This window comes from Xiphophorus hellerii, chromosome 12 (genome assembly GCF_003331165.1).
Source record: "Xiphophorus hellerii strain 12219 chromosome 12, Xiphophorus_hellerii-4.1, whole genome shotgun sequence".
NCBI lineage: Eukaryota > Metazoa > Chordata > Actinopteri > Cyprinodontiformes > Poeciliidae > Xiphophorus > Xiphophorus hellerii.
The window spans coordinates 1,054,268-1,076,633 of NC_045683.1; the positions used below are offsets into that span (position 1 = coordinate 1,054,268).

Consider the following 22,366-nt stretch of genomic DNA (forward strand, 5'->3'; position numbering starts at 1 on the left):
TTCCTGCCAGCTGGAGTCAAGTTAAAATAATAAATCTGTTTAGGTTGTAAAATCCTCATCAACGTTTATTTGATCAGCTCAAAGTTCTCAGTAGATTAAATAGTTTTAGTGTCTCTGCAGGGAAACTGAGCTCAGAATGAGAGAGAAATTATTTTCCTGAAGTTTTTATGATTTTATTTCAGCTGTTTAGAGATCAAACCAAAAGTTGATCATATTTTCATTTTGTTTAGATTTTCTCTTTATTTTTTTTATAAAATTGATTGGTTTTGTTTGTTTGTTGCTCTTTGTTTTTCATTTTCTGAAACATAAACTTGTTCATTTTGCTCTGATTAGAGAAAAGATTTTAAGTTTATTTGTGTTTTATTTATTTTTGTTTTGCAGTTTTAACAAGTTGATCCTGTTGAGATTTAAATGTGTTGAATTTTTTACATGAGTTTACATGTTTTTACATGTTTTACATGTTTTTACATGTTTTACATGAGTTTACATGTTTTACATGTTTTTACATGTTTTACATGTTTTACATGAGTTTACATGTTTTACATGTTTTTACATGTTTTACATGTTTTACATGAGTTTACATGTTTTACATGTTTTTACATGTTTTTACATGTTTTACATGAGTTTACATGAGTAAATCCAAATTAATTTTGGATAGTAAACTATTAAAAATGAATTGTGTAAGTTATTTAACCTTGTAGACTATTTAAGGTAAATTTGTAAATTATTCATAGTGAATTTTCTAAATGATGAATGTTGCAGATTGTTTATGGATGTTTGATTATCGCTGTTGATGGTTTATATTTTGTTTTGTTTATTTGAACTTTGTAACGTTGGTTTGTTTCTGTTTGGGCCTCCCAGGCTGCCGTAGCCAATCAGGGCAGGCCTGTAGAAACTGGCAGCGTTTTTCTCTGATGATCCTCTAAAACCAGAACAGTTTGATTCACACTGAGTTTAAATCACATTCACTCTGTTTCTGCTTTGTTTTTCTCATGTTGGTCACAGCAGGAAAATGTTTTCTCTGTATTTTATCAAGAGGCATCAGAGTAAAGGGGGCTGAATAGAAAGATCTGCCACATGTTAAATGAATGTATTTCATATCTGCAGTAAATTCTCAGATCTTTTTCCTTCAGGTTTGATCAGAGATTTTCTGGCTCAGCAGAAACTTCATGTCAACAATCTCAGTTTTCCAGAAAAACGGCTGAGTCATGTTTCCTGATGTGATTTCTGCCTCCATGACGATCCGCCTGCTGGTGTTTTAGCATTTATTGTAAACAACAGATCATTATCAACACATTAGTTCCTTCATTAACTATTTATGAGTAAGTAATAAAAGTAATAAAGTAATAAAACTGAGGCCTTCAGATTGTTTTTTGAATATGAATCAGCAGCAGTAATTTCTCTCTCTGAGTTAAAATCTGATCATTATCAACATTTTTACTGACTTCATGTTTCCTCAGTTACTGAGTCTTAATAAATCACCCTGCAGGCATCAAACATATTTTAACCTTTATGCAGCAGAGGCTACCTGAGATCCTCAGGTTGGTAACAAACCACAGGATTCTGGACCAGAACCAACAGAACCAACAGGTCAGAGTTCTCCTGTTAGTCTGTTTGGTCGATTAAAGAGTTAATAATTATTCAAATTTATGTTTAATCTGCAGTTAAATAAAGATCAACTTTAATCATGTTTCTTAAATTCTTCTGACAGATCAAATTATTGATAAAATGATCAGATGTTAATAAAACTACATGATAATCTGATGATGATAAAATGATAATCTTGGTTTTGAACTGTTAGTATCTCCTGTTTTCATCCTGGTGATGCGTTCAGGAACACGGCTGTTCAGTTGGACAGATCAGTGTTCAGAGGATCGTAGCATTAATGCTAACAGATTAATGCTAACAGATTAATACTAACAGATTAATGCTAACAGATTAATGCTAACAGGACGGCTACAGCAAACAGCATCAAAATCACGAATTAAAAGTCACCAGATTCAGATTTAATCCCAGAAAATTCTCAGAATATTTTATCAAAACATTTGAAAATGTTTAATAACTGCAGATCAGAAATTAAACACCAGACTGAAATGTGCATTTTATTGTTTTATACACAAACACTGAGATTAAGAGCAGGTCCTGTAGAGTTTAATCTAAAACTCTGTAATAAAACATAATATAATAAGTAGAGAGAATTATGAGAAGTTCTTCAGTTTATAAATGGAAAATAAATCAGATTAATATTCAGAGTGATCTGAATATTCCTTTAATGTTGCACAGTAACAATAATTATGATATTGAAAAACTTTATTAATATAATTTAAATATTAAATATTGCCTGATGGAGTTCAGAGTGGTTTGTTGTGATGCGCTGCAGCGCCACCAGGTGGCCAACAGGTGGAACAGGTGAAAGCCAGCGGCAGCAGTCCTGGATGATGGTTCATGTCCATCAGAGGTCAGAGGTCAGAGGTCAGCGGTACCTTTACTGCTGTCCAGTGATGGCTGCTCCGTTCACCAGGCTGTAAACCAGAACCACAGATTCACCGACTGAATCATTTACTGGATAAATGAACTTTTCTCTAATATCCTCATTTATTCACTGGGTCTGAACTTTAACTGAACCTGTTCAGTTTCTCAGAACCTCCAGAACTTTTTCTCAGCAGTTAAAGACGAGAAGATCGTCCAGCAGATCTTCAGATTCCAAACCAGGAAATTATGATCAATAAATATTCAGTTATATTGTATAAAACTGAATATAACTAATATTTTATTTCTCATACTGAAATCTGAGGTTTAGTATCTAAGAAAACGATCAGATACAGAAAAACAACCGAATGACTTAAAACTTTTATTTTGTTAAACAGACATAAATGTAGAAATTTATAAAATAATTTGATAAATCTGCACCAAAAGCTTCACAAACTGGTCAAACATGGAAAAACAAATTTTATTTATTCAGTTTGGAGTAAAACAGCAAATGAATAAATAATAAAGAAACTGACAGAAGTGATAAATTGACCAACTTGGTTGGTTGGTACAAAATAAACTGCAACAAATTTTCTTTCTAATGATTCTTAAAGTTCAATTAGGAATTTTAAATATAATGTAAAATAAATAACAAGGCATGATGCAGAAAGTATAGAATTAGACTGAATAAATCTCTTTATGGATCAGAAACATTGTCACTGATTGGAGATTTAAAGTCCCAGATCACCATTCTGCCACCGCCGTGTCTGACAGCAGAAACGACGTTCTGGTTCTGAAACACTTTTAGTTTTACCTTCCAGAAAGAAACTGATCAGCAGATTTATTAAAGTTAACTCAGTAAATCTAAAGCTTTGCATTAAATTTATAACTTTTCAACAGTTTTGGAAATTATGGTTTGTTAAAAAATTAATAATGGAAATTGTAGAAAGTTTAATTAATTCTATTTTGCAGCATTTGTGTCCCTTTTTAAAAAGTTATGATGATTATAACTACACCACATATATTCATAATTAACTAAAGATATGAATCTTTAAGCAGAATATATAAAGTTTTACACATTCTTCTAATTTTATCACTGAATGAAATATTTAACTATTATTAACACATAAATTGTTGGAATTTTAATTATAAAATAATTTTTCTTTTCTGGATGTTTTTTAAATACCTGAATATTTTTCTAAAACAGGATCTTAACCATTAAATAAAGTATCATTTTCATATTATATTAAAAGGTTAATTTAATTTATTCTGATAATAAATCACCTTTCAGTGCATCTTTCCATTTCCCTGAAACAATAATAACTCAGAGAATGTTGCATATGAACTATTTTCTCATCATTTCCTTCCTTTGTTTGTTGCTGAATAAAATGAAAACGAACCAGAAAAGAGATGAAACCTGTTTAATCTGTGGATCAGAAACATCTCAGCATTCCTCAGCAGAACAGAACCGATTTTATCTCCTTCCTGTCTCAGCTTGTAGATGTTGAGGAAAAGCTGTTTGCTGCTGCTGGAGGATTCCCAGGAAGCTCAGCTGCTGCTGCCTTCTCACCTTTTTTGGTCTGAGTGTTGCTGCATGTAAATCAGATCCAGCAGGAGGCAGACACTCCCTCCCTGCAGGTCCAGACCGGCTGGGAATGTTGGCAATGTGTGGCGAGCGGCTCAGAGCGGCGGCTCAGAGATGTTCATCGGCGGCTGAAGCTCGGCGGCGTGACGGCTACATCCTCAGCAGAACCTCAGGATCCGTTTCATCAGCCTGATGGAAAACAAAACTTCACTCCAGATTTATGAACTCAGAGTTCAGGACTGAGACGCTGCAGGAGGATCAGCGTCTTCAGAAATATTATAACAATAAAATGCTTCAAAATAACAACAAGTCTTTAATGTTTTCATTGGTTTCCTTCTGTTCATCATCCATGAAGCAAAATTATCTCCGTTTTCTTTTTCTGTTATTTGATCTTTAAATGATTCTTTAATCTTAAAAAGCTGCAGTTACATCAAATCTTTTAAAAAGTAACAAAAAGTGTTTCAGTCCATGTAAAAGATCCTGCTGTTTGGTTTGTTTGTTATTAAATTAAATATTGAGAATTAAAGAGTTTTGCTCTGCAGGTCTTCATGTCCAGATAAGGTAAACAGGATATTACAGACATACTGAGCTGAAACATTAAAATCATTTTCAGATTAGAATATATAATTTTTGGTTTGAGATTATTTCTTCTGTACAGTTTAAAGGTTCTTCTCATTTTCACAACTTTAAATAAAAATCATTTAAAGTTTGGCTGCTTCATGTTTAATCCTGATGATGAGTTTATATTCTCTGTAAACTGAGAAAATGTGCATTAAATGTAAACTGTTGAGTTATGAAATGTGAACCTGAGGGAGCTGAAGTTCCTCCCTGCTGCAGGTTTGGTCTAGTCCATACATGGAAGCAGCTTCAGCCTGATGCTGAGGGGGCGGAGCCTCACCTGGCAGGTCGACACACAAACATGCAACTGACTGAAAACACGTTACAGCTTTTAACAAACCGTTTTAAAACCTTCTTATGAACTTTAATGTTATTATTATTATTATTATTATTATTGTTATTATTATTAATGTTTAATGATTAAATTTAAAGCATGGAAACAAAAACAGGACTCAGTCCTCAGAGTTAAATGATCTGGATCAGAGTGAAGAACCAGTTCAGTTTTCAGAAACACGTCTGAACTCGTTGGAAACCCGTTGATAAATAAAAACATCTACAGAAAGTATGAAAATATAGAAACAAACATTAAACCAGAAACATTAAGATTATAAACGTGTTTTCATCCGGATCTGGTCTGAACAGAACAGAACCATGGGTACAAGTTCTGACAGCAGGAAATAAAAATGTTTCAGTTTCATCGTCTCCTGATTGATTCGCCGTCGAGTCGTTTCTGTTCTGGAGCCTCCAGATGTTTTAACACAACATCAGGATGGAAAGACATCAGCAAGGCCCTCAGAGGAACGGCGGCATGTTTACCATCAGGGAAAGGTTAAAGGTCGTTTCTAAGCTATCAGAGCTGCACCACTTTAGGCCTCATCACCATGGAAACCTCTTTTTCTAATTTGTGTCGCCTCTTTTAAAAACACCAACATCCATTTCATCCACACTGAAATCACATAGATTTTACTTCACTGGGTTATAAAATTAATAAACTACAAAACAAACATGTAATCTGATGTTTGGGGTCAAAGGTCAGGTTAGCATCTGGGCTAATACATCAGCTTTTTAACAAGAGACATTTTCACTGTTGAATGAATTTGTGAGAGAAAAGTTTTTACTCTTGAATCTTTTATCATCATTTTAATGCTGAGCGGAAAAAAAGATCATAAACTGTTTTAGAAGAAAAACTTTCCCATCAGGACAGAAACTTAAAGACACAAACATCCAGACGGCGGCCAGACCTAACAACAGATTCAGCCCAAAGCCAGAGCAAGAAGCTCAGAGAAAAACCAGGAGCTTCACGTCAGACTCTACAGGTGGCAGGTCAAAGGTCAAAGGTCAAAGGAACCTTCAGAGAGAAACAAAGACCTGCATGACTGGAAATGTTTGAGAGAAGAGAAATTTCTTCCAAGGATGTGAGATGGAGGCAAACAGGAAATGACATCAGAGAGATGAACAAAGGAAGCTGAAACTTTCAGAACAAATTTCAAAATTTCACTTCATCCAGAAATTCATGTTCATGACGAAGGTCAAACATCAGAGAGAGATTTCTATCAAACTCAGGAAAGTTCTTCATCCATCCAGTTTCCATGCTGGGTCACTGGGAACCAGTAGGATGGATGGATGGATGGATGGATGGATGGATGGATGGATGGATGACGGACGGATGGACAGGTGATGCTTTAATAAAATCTTGCAGTTCACTAATTGAAAACTTTAAAATGATGCATCAAATTATAATTAATATACAAAACACTTTATATTCAGAATATTAATTTTAAAGTTTATAACTTCATGTTTTCTCCTCTTATTAATCATTAAAGGTTCAACCAGTAAAATATCTTTTCAGAAACTTTGTTCTGTTATTTTATTGAAAAACTGAATCTGGAGAAAAATAATTTTATTGATTTTTAAACGTTAACTGTTTTCATCTAATTTATTCTCTTCATATAAATCATATATTTCTGAATCAAACTGTATTTTTCAGTTACATCAGGATCTTTGTTCCCAGCAGTGATGATTTTATGATCCAGGACTGAAACTCAGTTTTATTGAGCAACAGAAACAAACTGAAGTTTCATCATTTCTGACTCTAATTATAACATGAGGGTCATTCTGAGTCACTGGGTAAAGAAAATATCATCGTCCAAGAAAATAGATATAAATATGAAAACATTTCAATCAGTAAAAACATTTAAACAAATTAAGAGCCTGTTGGGTTGAAATCATGAACAGAGGAAACTTTAAACTGGATGATTTCCTGGTTCGGTCCGACAGTCAGAACCTGCTGATCACCTGGTTCTGCTCATTATTAGGAAACTTTCATTTATTTTCACTGAATTTTGAATTTATCAGATGAAACTGAAATAAAGCTGCAGGTTCTGATGAAACAGTTTGGAAAACTTCCAGTTTTACAGCAGCAAGAAAAACATGATGAAAATAAATGAAAAGAAAAAACCGGCAGACGTGACAGAGTTTAGTTTGGACCCGAGTCCAGATTGAGTTCTGAATAAAAAAGGTTTCCTGAAAACATGGTTTCAGTTGAGAGGAAGTGAATCAGTGAATCGTTGTGTAATTGTGTTTTTACCTCAGGATGAATGTGAAGTTCATCCGACACGCAGAGACCTGCAGAGTTCCAGAACCACCGGACCCGGTTCCTGCAGAACCTCAGCAAACTTCTCTAAATGTTGCTAAAAGGTTAAAGTTGGTCTGAAACTTCCTAAACTCAACAAGGAAACATTTTATTTCTGTTTCTGCTGCTTCATGTTTTCATTCTGATTCTCTGCAGTTTGATGCTTCAGTTATTGGTAATCAATAATTATCTGATCCAAACATCTGCTGCTGTCATCATGAATCTGTTTTAATTTAAACTTCTATAATTTTATAGAACTTTCTCTGATTTGAACTCTTTCAGTTTAGTTTTGCTTCTGCAGCTTCAGGCCAATCAGAAGTTTCCATCTCAGGTGACGTTCAATCAGAAATCCTCCAGCTTGTTTCTGATGGGAGAAATGACTGACACTCCCTCCAGCCAATCAGGACGCGAGCTGAGAAATCTGCTCACCTGGACCAATCACGTCGCGAGCTGAGAGAACGTTACCTTTTATGGAGAACGCCCGCAGTGAGGCGGCGCAGATAAAGCCGCTGCTGCAGCTGCTGAGATGCGGCAGTAAGAGAACAGATCTGGGACAGACAGACCGACTGACACCGGCAGGACTTCACCTACTGACACCTGAGACTCACCTGGACAGGTAAGAGGCCCTGGAGCTGCTGCTCAGGTTGGTTCATCTGATTCAGCTGCTAAATGATGATTTTAGAATCTGACAGTTTTAATCTTAATGAACTTTAAATGTCCTGCTGTGTGTTGGCGTCTCTAGAGAAACTCTTGTTTTTAATGTTTTTAATGTTTTAAAGTCAGAAAATAAAAATCATAGTTTAAGGATTTAAACTTTGCTTAAAATGTAGGTTTTTTTATTTTTATTTGAATGTAATTAATTACTTGGAGTTAAATTCCTCTGTAATTCAGTTGAACCTTCATTGAACCGTATAAACTGAGTCCTGGTTCCTCAGCCTGGTTCCCCTCAGCAGCTCTGATTGGAGGAACCAGGCAGGACGTTGGGTGTGGCGTTTGGTTTCCATCACATCCTGACTGAGTTCAGGCTGAAACCAGCTGAGCTCTGGAAGAAAACAAACCGTCTGTCTTCTCTCTCTCCAGAAATGGAGGACGAGATCTCTGCTCTGGTTGTTGACAACGGCTCCGGTATGTGCAAGGCCGGGTTTGCCGGGGACGATGCGCCCCGAGCCGTTTTTCCCTCCATCGTTGGGCGACCCAGACACCAGGTAGGAACCGGACCCCCTTCACCAGCCTGGGTGTGACGGTGAACAGGTTTGACTGAGTTTGTGTGCAGGGTGTGATGGTGGGAATGGGCCAGAAGGACAGCTACGTGGGAGACGAGGCCCAGAGCAAGAGGGGCATCCTGACCCTGAAGTACCCCATCGAGCACGGCATCGTCACCAACTGGGACGACATGGAGAAGGTGAGTAAACCTGAGGTTACCTTGTTGGTTCTAACAGGGAGCTTAAAGTTTGCTGCTGTTGCTCTGGTTTATCAGTGACTATAGCAGGAAAACCTGCTGAGTTTAAAGCTCAGTAGCTGAACTGAAATGTGCCGATACAAAACCTGCTGCTCCAACTTAAACTGATCAGTTTGTCTTGTCCTTCATCACGGCTCCTGTCTCAACTTGTCAACCTGAACTCTTCAGATTTGGCATCACACCTTCTACAATGAGCTCCGTGTCGCTCCAGAGGAACATCCGGTCCTGCTGACTGAAGCTCCTCTCAACCCCAAAGCCAACAGGGAGAAGATGACCCAGGTGGGTTCTGACCCGACCCAGTTCAGAGGAGAGACTTTCTGCTGCTTCATTATCTGTAAACTGAAGTGAGAAACTCTCTTTCTGTTCCAGATCATGTTTGAGACCTTCAACACTCCTGCCATGTATGTGGCCATCCAGGCTGTCCTGTCGCTGTACGCCTCCGGTCGTACCACAGGTCGGGGTTATGAAACGGCGCCGGCTGCTGAAACAACTCGACTGCATCGTTTACTGACTTGTACTCTAATCTTTCTCAGGTATTGTGATGGACTCTGGTGACGGTGTCAGCCATACTGTCCCAATCTATGAAGGCTACGCTCTTCCTCACGCCATCCTGCGTCTGGATCTGGCTGGCAGAGACCTGACAGACTACCTGATGAAGATCCTCACAGAGAGAGGCTACAGCTTCACCACCACTGGTACGGCTCACCCAGAATGAAACCAAGCTATAAGGCCAGGCGTTGTTTTCTGCTGTGACCTTCCTCCTTTTATTCTGACTTCCAGCTGAGCGTGAGATCGTGCGCGACATCAAGGAGAAGCTCTGCTATGTGGCTCTGGACTTTGAGCAGGAAATGCATACGGCAGCTTCCTCTTCTTCCCTGGAGAAAAGCTACGAGCTTCCTGACGGCCAAGTCATCACCATCGGCAACGAGCGTTTCCGCTGCCCAGAGGCGCTCTTCCAGCCGTCGTTCCTCGGTCTGTAATGAGCAAATGATTCAAATCACTTCAGATCTTCTTCAGTCGGGTTTAAGTTCTTGCTGGTTCCACCTCAGTGACGGTACCTCTTGTCTGTAGGAATGGAGTCTGCTGGTGTTCATGAAACCACTTACAACAGCATCATGAAGTGCGACGTGGACATCCGTAAGGATCTGTACGCCAACACGGTTCTGTCCGGCGGTACCACCATGTACCCTGGAATCGCTGACCGCATGCAGAAGGAGATCACTGGCCTGGCCCCGCCCACCATGAAGATCAAGGTATGACAGCTGGACCTCAGGGCCCACTGACCTGCAGGGGTCATACCTGCTGCAGTACGTCTGGAAGAGTTTACAGGTCAAAGGTCATCCAGAAACTTGATGCAGCTGGTTATTTTGAAACAAGTTGATGGAATATTTCATGGATCATTTAAGATCCTCTCAAATCTGGATGTTTTTCTTAGCCTTGTGGTTTCATTGTGCACAGATCATCGCTCCACCAGAGAGAAAGTACTCGGTCTGGATCGGCGGCTCCATCCTGGCTTCGCTCTCCACCTTCCAGCAGATGTGGATCAGCAAGCAGGAGTACGATGAGTCTGGTCCAGCCATCGTCCACAGAAAGTGTTTCTAGACGTCCCGGCGGTCCGTCTGCTTTTCTACTGCTGTGTCCAGCCAGAAGGTCGTCTGGTTCCTCTTGTGTAAACGGACTCAAACATCCCCAAACAAGACCAACAGCAATGGTTTCAGTTCAGCCTGACATGAACTCGGGAAAGAAACTTCAGTAACTTCAAATCGTGACCCAGTTTGTTCAGAGATTCACCACCTGGATGATCAACTGTCTCTGTAGTGACTGAATACATGAAAACAGCCACTGAAACTTTCCAAAGTATTAAATCATTGTAAAATTCATGATCTGAAATAAAATGTTTACACCTGGTACTCCAGTTGTTGCTACTTGACTTTTTGTTTTATCCTTTTGTCTAAAATCAGTTTTTGCTCAAATTCTTGAGTTTACTTCATCAATTCTATCAAACCACCTGCAGTAAACTTGAGTTGCAATAATCTAGTCTCTGACTCGGTCAGCTCCATTAGCTGGACTAAACTTTCCTTCTGGAAACGGGACCAGATTAAAGGTTGAGGGACTGCAGGCCTTAAACTCTCTGGATCCATCCTGAAGTTCAAGAGGTGCTCTGCTGCCATCTACTGGTCAGTTTGCCAACTATGGCAATTTAAGTTGATGGGCTACATTTCCATAAAGTCCTATAGCTGGTACAAATGAGGTTTTAATTTTTTATAGTGTCCAGCTTAAAACAAAGAATTGTGTGAAATGATTGTGGATTAACTGTCATATAAGGTTAATCGTAAAGATTTTCATACCATCTTGGATGGATCATACATAGTAAATGAAGTTTTATGGCTCTGACTGTAAATGAGTTTTTACTGTGGAACCAGATGCTGCAAGTTGCATCTGACTTTATAATAACTTTATATTGTAGATTTAAACCTGACCAAGCAAATATCAGCCTGAGTAGAGTTGGACTATAAATCTGAGTCAATATAAAATGAATCATTTCCACATTTGGAGCTGAAAACACTTAAACTGAAGTGATTTGATATAAACTTAATTCTGAACCTGTGCAGAAAGTTTAACTTAAGATGTGCTATAGAGTCCCACCTTGTGAAATATTTAATGAAACCACATTTTGAAATGTTCATGAGTTATGAAATGTATCTAAAATAAAGACGGTCATCTGATTGTAACCAGATGTTCTGGTTATGTTTATAAAATGATCTCAGATTTTAAATGTTTCAGAAACCAGAACTGAGATTTTAGTCTTTGAGGAAATTTCTGTCATGAAAGAATGAATCCGTCCAAAAACTAGAGAAAGAATCTTTGTCTTTATTTCTATTTGAAGGTAAAAGTTCATAGAAACGTCTCATTATATATTCACAGCTAAAGAAGAACTGACCTGTCACCAGGTGGACAGAGACACATCCTCACCCTGTCATGAAACCGACTGACCGGAGGAAACAGTTTCAGTTTGGTGGAAAAAACTCAAAAACATGAATGACAGGAAACAAGAGGATTATCATTAAAATCCTCAACTGGATCTGAGCTCAAAGTCAGAAGAGATTTCAGTGACAAAACATTACAGAAAAACATTCATATAAAACACCATCAATCCGAATCTACACAGAATTACAATGAAATAAATTCTGTAATATATCAGATTAATAACAGATTATCAGCTGCAGAACCAGATGAAAACACTAAAATCAGACAAATTCACTGAAACAAATATTCATATTTCCATGTCATTCACTGAGATTCATGTGATGCATGTTAACATTATGCATCATCACTGCACCAATAAACGGCGCAGAAAGAAAATCATTTTAATTATAGTTTGATGCAAACACTGTTTGTTTCTGTATTAGAGATCAAAAAACCAGAACCTGTAAACTCAGAGCTACTGACGACTCTGGGAGTCAATATGACATTAAAATCATCACCAATATTATCATTATTATATGAACATGACCCAGACTCCAGCCGGGTCAAGATGTTCGGTCTGGTTTGGGTCCAGCAGTTAATGGGTTTGATACACATATAATAAAACTAGAGTCACTGACAGCAGCAAAGTGAAGCCCAGATACGTCCACTTCCTCCTCTTCAGGTAGAAATCCTCCTGCAGCTTCCTGTTGCGCGCTCGCTCCTCCTCCAGGTTCTGCTTGGTTTCCTGCAGGTTCTGTTTCAGGTCCTGGTGCATTCGATCCAGGATGCCGACCTTCTCTTTATCCCAAGCGTCCCGGTCTCTGGTCCGATCTCGTCTGCTCTGGTCCAGCCTCCTCTCAGCCGCCTCTCTTTGCTCTCGCTCAACTTTCACTCGGTTTTCTGAAGCATCTAGTTTTTGTTTCCACTCTTTCCGCTGCAGTTCTTCCTGTTTTCTCCATCTTTTGTCCTCTTCCTCTCGCTCCTTCTTTCTCTTCTCGCGTTCATTCTCTATTATTTCCTCCTTTTCTTTCAGCATTTGAATTTGCTGTTTTCTTTGCTGCTCAAGTTGAGATTGCAGAGATTTAGTTTCTTCTCTGTGTTTCTTCTTCAGCTCTTCTTCCTGTTTCTTTACTTCTTCTGTCTCTTCCCTGAGTTGTTTTGTTGACTGTTGCTCATCTTCACTCTTCTGTTTCACATCCTGTAGTTCTGCTTCAACTTTTAAAATCCTCCCAATCAACACCTTGGTGAACATTTCTGTTGAGAAAACACTGGACTTTTCACCACAAACCGTCTCCATCAGGTCTTTGATCTGCCGTCTGTCTCTGATGTTCAGAACAAAATATCTTCCTCCACAGATCTGGAGGAGATCCTGGATGTTCTTGTTCTCTATAAACTTATCAACATCTGGATGTTCAGGATCCAACTCTGTAGTGAAGAGGATGATGGTGAAGTCGTTGACTCTAGAGCTGAATGTGTCCTGGATGGTGTGTAACTCTCCCTTGTCTTCATCAGTGAGGGGACCCACAGGTAGGACCAGGATGAAGGCGTGGACACCCTCAGGATCACAGAGGGAGACACACCTGAAGGATTCCTCCATCACTTCCTGCTCAGCTTTTCCATACAGCGCAGGCAGCTCCACCAGAGAAACCCCACGTCCAAACACCTCTCCCTGCTTTCTAACACACTCTGAAGGAAGATCCTTGTGACCTAGAATGACCTTGGCTGCTGCCGTCTTCAGTGGTTCACTTGGACCAAACAGAACCAGGTTTAAAGGTTTGCGTTTCACAGCCATAGTTAAACCTTCGTCTTCATCCTTCTGCTCAGACACTGGAAATAAAAATGAGAGAAAGTCTGAGTGGAAAAAATAAAACATTTAGAACCAAACCAGAAAGTTGGAAAGTACGGAGTCCCATAAGGGACATGGGGATTTTTTTCTTTTGCTTTCCCTCGCAATACTGTACTGGTCAGTTATGCAGCATAATTATATACTGTAAGCCTTTCTTACTTTCTGCTTTAATATAAGGTTATGTGAGGTTTTTCCATGAATGTTAATATCTTATTGTGAAATATCTGAAGTTTTATATCTTTATTATAGAAAGGCACCACAAACCTGTGATATAAACAGAAACTTTCCGTAAGTAGGAAAGAAATAAAAATACATCCAACCTATATTTCTGAGTTATTATCGCAGGTAATAAATCATCTGACGGTTTTGATTGTGTCTCTGTGTTGCTGCTTGTCTGAATGGTTTAAAGAGCTGCTATATCTCAACCTTAATAAACACAAACATGCAGTAAATAAATCGACTTTCAATCAGTTTTTTGCACCAAACAGTTAATAATAATAAACACGTTTTATTATTAAAAACATGGTAAACTAATGATGGTAACTCCAGATCATTTCTTTATTCTGTCACATTTATCAATTTATTCCATTTTTATTATTATGCTCCAAACTTTGAAGGACTGACCGCCCCGCTCACCGCTTCCTCATAAACACAAAACCAGCAGGTCAGTGACCTTCAATTCATACCTGGTGAGGCCACGCCCACATCGACACGCCCACATCGACACGCCCACCACCCACCGCCTGCTCCTGTCATATCAATACTTACTTATTTCATTCATATGGTTCTTACAGAGCCTCAGTGAAAATTAACTGAAATTATTATTATTAACTGTTTGGTGCAAAAAACTGATTGAAAATCGATTTATTTTTTCCTGCATGTTTATGTCTGTTAAGGCTAAGATGGAGCGGCACTGACAGCAGCTCTTTAAACCATTCAGACACAACAGAGACACAATTAAAACTGTCAGATGTTTTATTACCCGTGATAATAACTCAGAAATATAGGTTGGATGTATTTTTATTTCTTTCCTACTTACGGAAAGTTTCTGTTTATATCACAGGTTTGTGGTGCCTTTCTATAATAAAGAAAGATATAAAACTTCAGATATTTCACAATAAGATATTAACATTCATGGAAAATCCTCACATAACCATTAAAGCAGAAAGTACGGCGCCCACCGTAGGAAAGGCTTACAGTATATAATTATGCTGCATAACTGACCAGTACAGTTTTGCAAGGGAAAGCAAAAGAAAAAAATCCCCATGTCCCTTATTGGGCTCCGTAGGAAATCATTCAACTTTTCTAACAAGTTTAAAAAATCCATCCAAACGGCTCCAGGACTCAGAACGTCTTCACCAACTCAGCTCTCAAATCCAATATGGCTGCCATTTATTTTAAATATAGAGGTAAAATAATAGCAAACCATACACTGCTAAGATTGGATGCATTAGCAGACAGCGGCCACTGGTTTTCTACTGGTTATCTACTGGAACACACACGCGCTGGGTGTGACATCATTCACTGATCTGCGCTCTCATTGGTTAGGTGAATGGGAAGCAATGATGCTAATTTTATGCTTTTACTCCAATTTGTTAGTTTATTATATTTTAAGTGCAATCCAGACCAAATCCAGACTAAGGCTCTTTCCTTCCCACTGTCGCCCCGTGCATCTTCAGCCTGACGGGTTGCTGTAAATCTGTGTCGGCCATGTTTCCTTTGAATGAAAAGGTTTACATACACTGTACCAAACACCAATATTCTCAGTCTCACATTAATTCATAGATTTTCCAGTTTTAGGTCAGTTAGGATGAATAAAGTTACTAAATACCATAATAATATTATATATAAGTTTATTTTAGATAAACTAAGTTCTCTGTATGTTTAAACATTTTGGTAAATAAAAGATGATGATGTCAGAGTTTTCTAAGCTTTGTGGAAACTTTTCAGTGACATCAAGCAGAATCAGAGGAAACAGGAGAGAAACATAATGACTCTGAACTGTATATGGTTTTAATCTGCAGTATAATTTTTCATCTTCAAATGCACCAACTACACAGACTAATCTAGAAATGATTATCTGGACTCATTTCAGTCGTACTTACTGTCTGGACGCAGCAGGTCGTTGCTGCCGCAGCGCTTCAATGGTTCCACAACATCTGGCACTGAAAAGGTAAAAACACCTGAGTTATTATCAGGTAATCTTAGAATAACATCCTGCTGGTTATTGTTACTGGAAAAATATGGACTTTTATCAAGTTGAGCAGGCTGAGGTCTGAAGTAAATGTTCATCATTCAGGACTTTAACAGTTGAGCTCAGACTCTTTAGTTTGGAGAAGAAAAAACTTCAGTAATATGGATCTGACAGCCAAAGCAAACTGTCCACAGTGACAGTCAGTCAGTTATGGGGATGAACTGGTTTACAGAAACAGTTCAAAGTCTCTTTTCATTTTTAATAAATAAAATCATGTGTGGCTCTCAGAGCGGAGTGGTCGTTACTCACCAGGTTCTGCAGACGCCATGATGTCACGTTGCCCTGGTGGAGAACCGGGTCAGCACCAGAACCAGGAGGAGAACCGGGTCAGAACCAGAACCAGGAGGAGAACCGGGTCAGAACCAGAACTAGGAGGAGAACCGGGTCAGAACCAGAACCAGGAGGAGAACCGGGTCAGAACCAGCAGCAGAACCAGTCAGTATGAATACTTTGGGTATGACTGTAAAAAGGGTAAATTCTGTGCATTTATTCCAACACAAAACTGAATCAAAATAATTATTTTAGATTATAAAAAGTATTAAATGAATATTAAAATAACAGTTATTTGGATTTGCATGTTTCAGATCAATCTGAAAGCATTAAAAAGTTTCAGGTTTTAAAATATTAGGATTGTTTAAGTTTTACTTTCTAAATTTACATGAACTATTGTAAGAAGATCTGAAGGATCAAAATGTTTCCTCCTCTCTGCCAGGAGCCTGATAGAAATGAACCAATCAGATCAGCTGAGAGCTGGACATGAACCAATCAGATCAGCTGAGAGCTGGACATGAACCAATCAGATCAGCTGAGAGCTGGACAGGAACCAATCAGATCAGCTGAGAGCTGGACATGAACCAATCAGATCAGCTGAGAGCTGGACATGAACCAAGCAGGAGAAACTGGATACAGAGGTAAAAATATTAATGTTCTGGACGGGCTGCAGCTGAAATCTGGGTCAACATTAAATATTGGTTCAATGTTTGTTTGTTTCTTAGATTGTTGCCCAAAACAGCAGAGCAAAAACCGGAAGTTTCATCAGAATAATAAAAAAGAAAAGCAATAAAAAAAGAAAAGCAAACAGCAGCTGTTTGAACGTAAAGTCAGTAAACTGTAAACTTATGATCCAAGTTTGTACTGGAAGAGAATCCAAATAAATGAGTATTAGTATTAGAAGTAGTTGTAGAACTACAGCAGTTATTCTGTCCTTACACAGGTGTGCTGACCTGCGTTAGACAGACAGCGAACAAAAAAAGTCCAAACGTTGAGATTTAATTAGTTCTTTTTTGTAAAACTGAAAAACAAGCATAAAGAAAATATACATGAACAGTTTGCACGTCTCAAGTCCAGACATTGATATATGAAAGACAGAATGTTTAACACGTTGTGCCACGAAGGCTGGACACGTTTAACAAGGTTAAGATGAAACAAAAACTAGCAGACAAACTTAGTATGTCAGACAACATGTGAGGACAATAACAGTATTTATGGACAAAGATACTGGAGGCTTGAAGCAGACTGTCGCTCTACCAGGTTACAAGATGAAAACGTTACAGACTGAATTTTAAGGAAAACAAAACCTAACTTAAATCCTGCCACAAGGGGGCAGTAAAATAACAGGAAATAGGATACTAAGAAATTCTCTTAGTACTACAATACAGCAGTAGTTTGAGTATAAATATGTAACTTTGCGTGTCACATGTTTTCTCTTCCATTGACGTCACCGAGTCTCTTTTATTCGCTTTAAAACAGAATATTTGCTGTTCGCAGGTTAAAACATCCGATATAATAAATTAAAACAAACTGAGACACATTTACTTCACAGCGACGGACTTTTATTGTCCGCCATGTTCAACACGTCATTTAGTGTCTTTAGTGGATCTAGTTTGGTTTTCCTGCAGAGTCACATCTGGTTGAGTTTTCTATAAATCTCCTCTGACAGAATCCTGACACTTTCACCTCTTTCTGTGTCAAATTAAACTTTACTCACCGTCAGCTGCTCCGTGTTCAGCTGGTTGATATCGAAAGTATTTAGATTCTCTCCGCCTCTTCTCCTTATCCAACCGCTAGGGGGCGTATTAGCACTGCACATCCGGGCATTTCTCTCGTCTTTTTTCAAACTGAAGATCAGAAAGTTTCCTACAGATTAAAATACGTTTATTTAAAATACAGTGCAGGTGGATTTATTCACAGCTGCAGGTCACATCAGACAGAGAAGCTGCATTTACACCTGGATCAATTTCACCATCAGACCAAGTCACCAAGAAATAAACATTATTTACACAAACCAATAAATGGTAACAGTAAATATTTACACGCTTGCAAATCATTAGAACTGAACTGATCTAAAGTCAATCAAAGAATAAATTGAACTTAATAAAACTCCTCAGAGCATTCCCTCTCCTCATTGGCTGGTTGATCCAGGAGCTTTCAGCAGCACCTGGATCGTTTCTCCCTTTGCTGCTGAGGAGACACCAGGAAAGGTAAACTCTCAATTAGCAAACTCAAATGAAACCGTAGAAATGATCAGAAACAAACGGACATTTCCTCCACATTCTCCCTGAACAGGAACGATGGCCAGTCCTTCTGCCTGAGAACAACATTAACTAAATGTCACAATGTAACTGAAATAAAGAACTGAAACAAAAAGTATCTGGTCTGGAAATAAACAACTTAATATCAATAATCCTTTATTAGTGATGGAAACTCCATCACCGCTGTTTCTCATGAATCTCAGTCTGTAGTCGTCTTGTTTTCACTGACAATAAATGTTTTATTAAATCTTTAACTGTGTTTAAATCTCAGTTTTATTTGGACTAATCTGCTCTTCTGGAGCATGTAGAGCCGGAGCGTCAAACTCACTTTCACTTTGGGCCGAATCAAAAATCTGAATGTTCTTAAAGGGCCGGTTGTGTCCGAATGTATCAATAAAACCCATTAAACTGTTAAAATATCAAAAATAGCTGCTTGTTTCAGCTTTAAATAATACTGATCATCTTTTCACACTGATCAGTCCATCCAGGATTTTGTAATTAGCAAAAATCCTTTTTTGTGTTTGTTTTTCTTTTGCCATAAAGATCACTGATTTTGTGAATTTAGGAATATTTGTAAGGATTTTTTATATTTGTGCTACTGTATGACATTAAATGTGACTTTTTATTGATCACAGATTACAGCTTAACGTCGAGGCTGAGGCACAGTCACTAAAACTAAATGTTTTTGGACAATTTTGAGAAATAAATTGCAGTAAAATCAGATAAAATGTTGAAATGTGTTGATTTAGTGAATATTGCAGATTTGTGAAAAACTGGAGGGACTTACTGATGTGATTTGGAGTCTAGGGCCACATGAAAAGCTACAGTGGGCCAAATTTGGCCCCCAGGCCTTGACTTTGACACATGATCTAGAATTTGACTGTGAAATGTTTTCCACATTCCTGAAAACTTGTTAATGTCCCTTTAGTGAAGAATCAGAGGCTTTTCTCTGAGGTTTTGGCTCCAGGAAATAGTTTTCCTCCGTCTGTCCTTCAGATCCTCCGGTTTCCATCAGACGTTCCTGCTGGGACTCGGCGTCGCCGTAACGCAGCTCAGTGGTAAAATGTTCACAGTTAGTCGACGACGTTCTGCGATCCAGTTGTGCCGCCGGGTCCAGGATGTCGTTGATGAGGAAACCAGCAGCTTCTGCTTCTTCCCCACTGGAAGGTTGATGGAGCTGAAGGACGAGACGTTTCCTTCAAGCACAAACCAAATGACAGGAAATGTTCATGGAATGAGAACGGTTCTGGTTCTGATGGTAGTTTGACTCGGACTTTCTGATGTTTTCTGGGCTGCAGTTTATTGTTTTTAGCTGAAACCTTGAAAGGTTCATATGAACTCTTCTTTTCAGTGAACAGCAGAATGCTTTAGTGGAACAAACTGGTTTCTGTTCTGTTAGCACCAGTTTGGACTGGACTCACCGTCTGGACCCAGCAGATGGACCATGTAGCCGTCACCAACGTACACACCCAGTGTTCATAGACGTTATGGAAAATCTCAATCAGGTCTTCGGTTCATCTCCGATTTGAGATTTAAAGGAAGAAAAGAATCATTTCTATTATTCTGTTATTATCAGTTTAACCTTCATCTCTCAGGCTGCTGGTAGTTTAGCTCCACAGTTTCATTTTTTAGCACTTTGCATTTTTTCTTATCTGGAAGACAAAAACTAATGTATGATCAGAATCTCTCCTCTGAAGTTCTGGTGTTTGTCTTCCAGTATTAAAAACCCATTTAACATGAAAGAAGCCACATTTTGGGCCTCAGTGGGTTTTGTGCTACGTTTGTGTCTGTGTGGCTGAGAAAGTTTATGATTTCTATAGATTAATGTTGGTTAAACTTAAGAGATTAAACCAAACCTTACAGGTTTTAATTTGAACCAAATTCACGTTCATAAAATCCAGATTTAAACTTTAGACCTTCTAAACAAACCTTTACATTCATCGTGTTCAGGCAGCGTCGGGTTTTAGACGTTTCTCTGGTTCAGAGCAACAGATAGAAATAAATGTAACAGCAGGTTTACACAAAATACCACAAAGTCCTAAAAATATATACAAAGATTAATAATAAAAATGTATTAACAAGATTATAACCTAATTAGTTCATGTGCAGTTAGAGTAGAAATATACAATCCAGTGGATGTGCAGGTGAAAAGGATATTTCTTTTAATATACAGACATGAGGAACTAATTTATATTATCACTACCAGCCGTCAGAACCGATCAGTATGGAGTGAAAATAGTCTCAAAATACCAGCGCATTTGTAAAAATACCTGTGTGTGTAATACTGGGTTTGTAACTCGTGTAAGCATCTTTGTGTGTAACTTTTAATAGTTGTATCAGTGAAAAAAGATTTGTAAACTGTAAAAAGAAAATTTGTGCGTAACTCTGGGTACTTGTAAATCTGTGGTCAAATGCATAAACAAATATGAAGAAATTATGAATACAAAATAAAAGTACACACACACAATTACAATTTCTACAAACGTTACATTTCTACACACAATTTTTTTAACTACAACCTACAAATCTGATAATTACAAATTCAAACCTTCTCCTATGCCTACAAATGTTAAATAAGTAACACGAGTCGCCAGAAACACACACACACACACACACACACACAAACACAACTGCATCTACACACAGACCCGGTTAGACGCACGATTACGATTACAGCTTTCTGAAGACGAAAAAACACAAAAGTAGGAACATAATCAGCAACAAGGAGGAAAAGTTATTTTCAAACAGTATTTAGGAATCTCACTACTGTCCTGTTTATTATTTATAAATCTGACAAAGAAACAAAGTTGTGATTGTATGATACAAAGATATAAGTAATGCCACAGCTCCACCTGCTGGAGATGAAAAGAAAAAACAAGTGTGTCCTGGAAATGGACCCCAGGGGCCTCATGTATAAAGCGGCACAAAAAATGTGCAGCGTCATATTTTATGCACAAGTCGGCATGTGATGCAGCCTCCTCATTGGTTATAGGAAGAGTTGTTTCGTTGCCATAAAGATTGTTTAATGAATCTGAGAAGAGAGCAGGATAAGATGTTCAGCCTTCAGTGACACTTTCATCATTTTATAAGTTGATGAGGATCCTTAGTACAAGGACATGTACAAGCTTTTAATGTAGCTGTAATTAAACCTTTCCTTGTAAAATCTTTCCTCAATAAAGATGATTTTATAAATGACAGATCTACAGATAACCTTTCATTCCCATAAAAACCTTGAGAAAGGCAGTTCCATCTAAATAATGACATGTTTGAAGAGTTTCTGTCAGGTTTCAGAGATCATGATAGCTCTGAAACAGAACTGCTAGAAGTTACTAATGATATTCGTCTTGGCCTCAGATAACGGACTGGTGTCTGTTCTGGTTCTTCCAGATCCCAGTGCTGCTTTTCATCCAAAAGGTGGAGCAAAGATTAAGACAGAGGTACCATCATTTTAGTCCAGGCCTGGCTCATTAGTTTGGTTTGAACCTCAATTCAAAATCAACGTCTGATTTTCATCTCTTCACTTCAGTAGATTTTGTAGTTAAAACTTTGATCAGTTTTAAGTTATTTCAGAGACCATTGTGGGCTTTTCAAAAATAAATGGATTGCACTTCAATACCAAACTGTAAGCAGTCAGAAGAAGATATGTTCCTGAAAGGTTAAAGAATATTATTGGGGAAAAAACCCAACAAAGCAATCAAACTTTAAACAAGTGGATCAGACCTGGTAGGATTTATTAGCCTGAGGGAATTTCCCACCTGATAACTGGTTTTGAGTTTGTTGATCCCAGTCCTGGAGTCCTGGAGTCCTGGAGCCCTGGAGTCCTGGAGTCCTGGAGCCGACCAACAGACCTCTTCTCTCTCTAATCCTAAACGAGGTTTGAGGCTGGAGTTTAGTCCAGGTCGGTACCAAACGCTGTTCGTCGACGTCCTCAGATGTCCAGTAGAGGGATCCAGATTACGGCACCAAATTATTGTGGAAAAACCTAATTTTACCAATGACTGTCAG

At 38.3% G+C, this 22,366-nt stretch overlaps 2 protein-coding genes and 1 long non-coding RNA gene across 5 annotated transcripts; 1 reads left to right on the forward strand and 2 right to left on the reverse strand.

Annotated features, from left to right (window-relative positions):
• Positions 1–3,876: 3,876 nt before the first annotated feature.
• On the reverse strand, positions 3,877–7,556 carry LOC116730199 (uncharacterized). The gene is made up of 3 exons (XR_004341279.1): positions 7,260–7,556; positions 4,861–4,952; positions 3,877–4,243 (listed from the first exon to the last, which is right to left on the reverse strand). It is a non-coding gene; the product is annotated as an uncharacterized LOC116730199 (long non-coding RNA).
• A 254-nt stretch (positions 7,557–7,810) lies between these two features.
• LOC116730197 (actin, cytoplasmic 3-like) lies at positions 7,811–16,841 on the forward strand. 2 transcript variants are annotated; one of them, XR_004341277.1, is made up of 10 exons: positions 7,811–7,920; positions 8,385–8,509; positions 8,578–8,706; positions 8,932–9,042; positions 9,133–9,217; positions 9,297–9,458; positions 9,544–9,735; positions 9,835–10,016; positions 16,504–16,599; positions 16,724–16,841. XR_004341277.1 is itself a non-coding variant. In XM_032579222.1 (9 exons), exons 2-9 carry the CDS (start codon positions 8,387–8,389, stop codon positions 10,363–10,365), a joined length of 1,128 nt encoding a protein of 375 aa, XP_032435113.1. In that variant the 5' UTR covers positions 7,811–7,920; positions 8,385–8,386; the 3' UTR covers positions 10,366–10,678. The 2 variants fall into 2 exon arrangements, 1 of the variants encoding a protein (XP_032435113.1); XM_032579222.1 differs by lacking the exons at positions 16,504–16,599; positions 16,724–16,841 and adding an exon at positions 10,222–10,678.
• LOC116730196 (coiled-coil domain-containing protein 89-like) lies at positions 11,615–17,898 on the reverse strand. Of its 2 annotated transcripts, XM_032579220.1 has the most exons (5): positions 17,818–17,898; positions 16,252–16,278; positions 16,080–16,141; positions 15,682–15,741; positions 11,615–13,557 (listed from the first exon to the last, which is right to left on the reverse strand). In XM_032579220.1, exons 3-5 carry the CDS (start codon positions 16,096–16,098, stop codon positions 12,326–12,328), a joined length of 1,311 nt encoding a protein of 436 aa, XP_032435111.1. In that variant the 5' UTR covers positions 16,099–16,141; positions 16,252–16,278; positions 17,818–17,898; the 3' UTR covers positions 11,615–12,325. The 2 variants fall into 2 exon arrangements, with proteins under 2 accessions (XP_032435111.1, XP_032435112.1); XM_032579221.1 differs by lacking the exon at positions 16,252–16,278 and having other exon boundaries at positions 16,080–16,198; positions 17,818–17,886.
• Between the last annotated feature and the right edge of the window lie 4,468 nt (positions 17,899–22,366).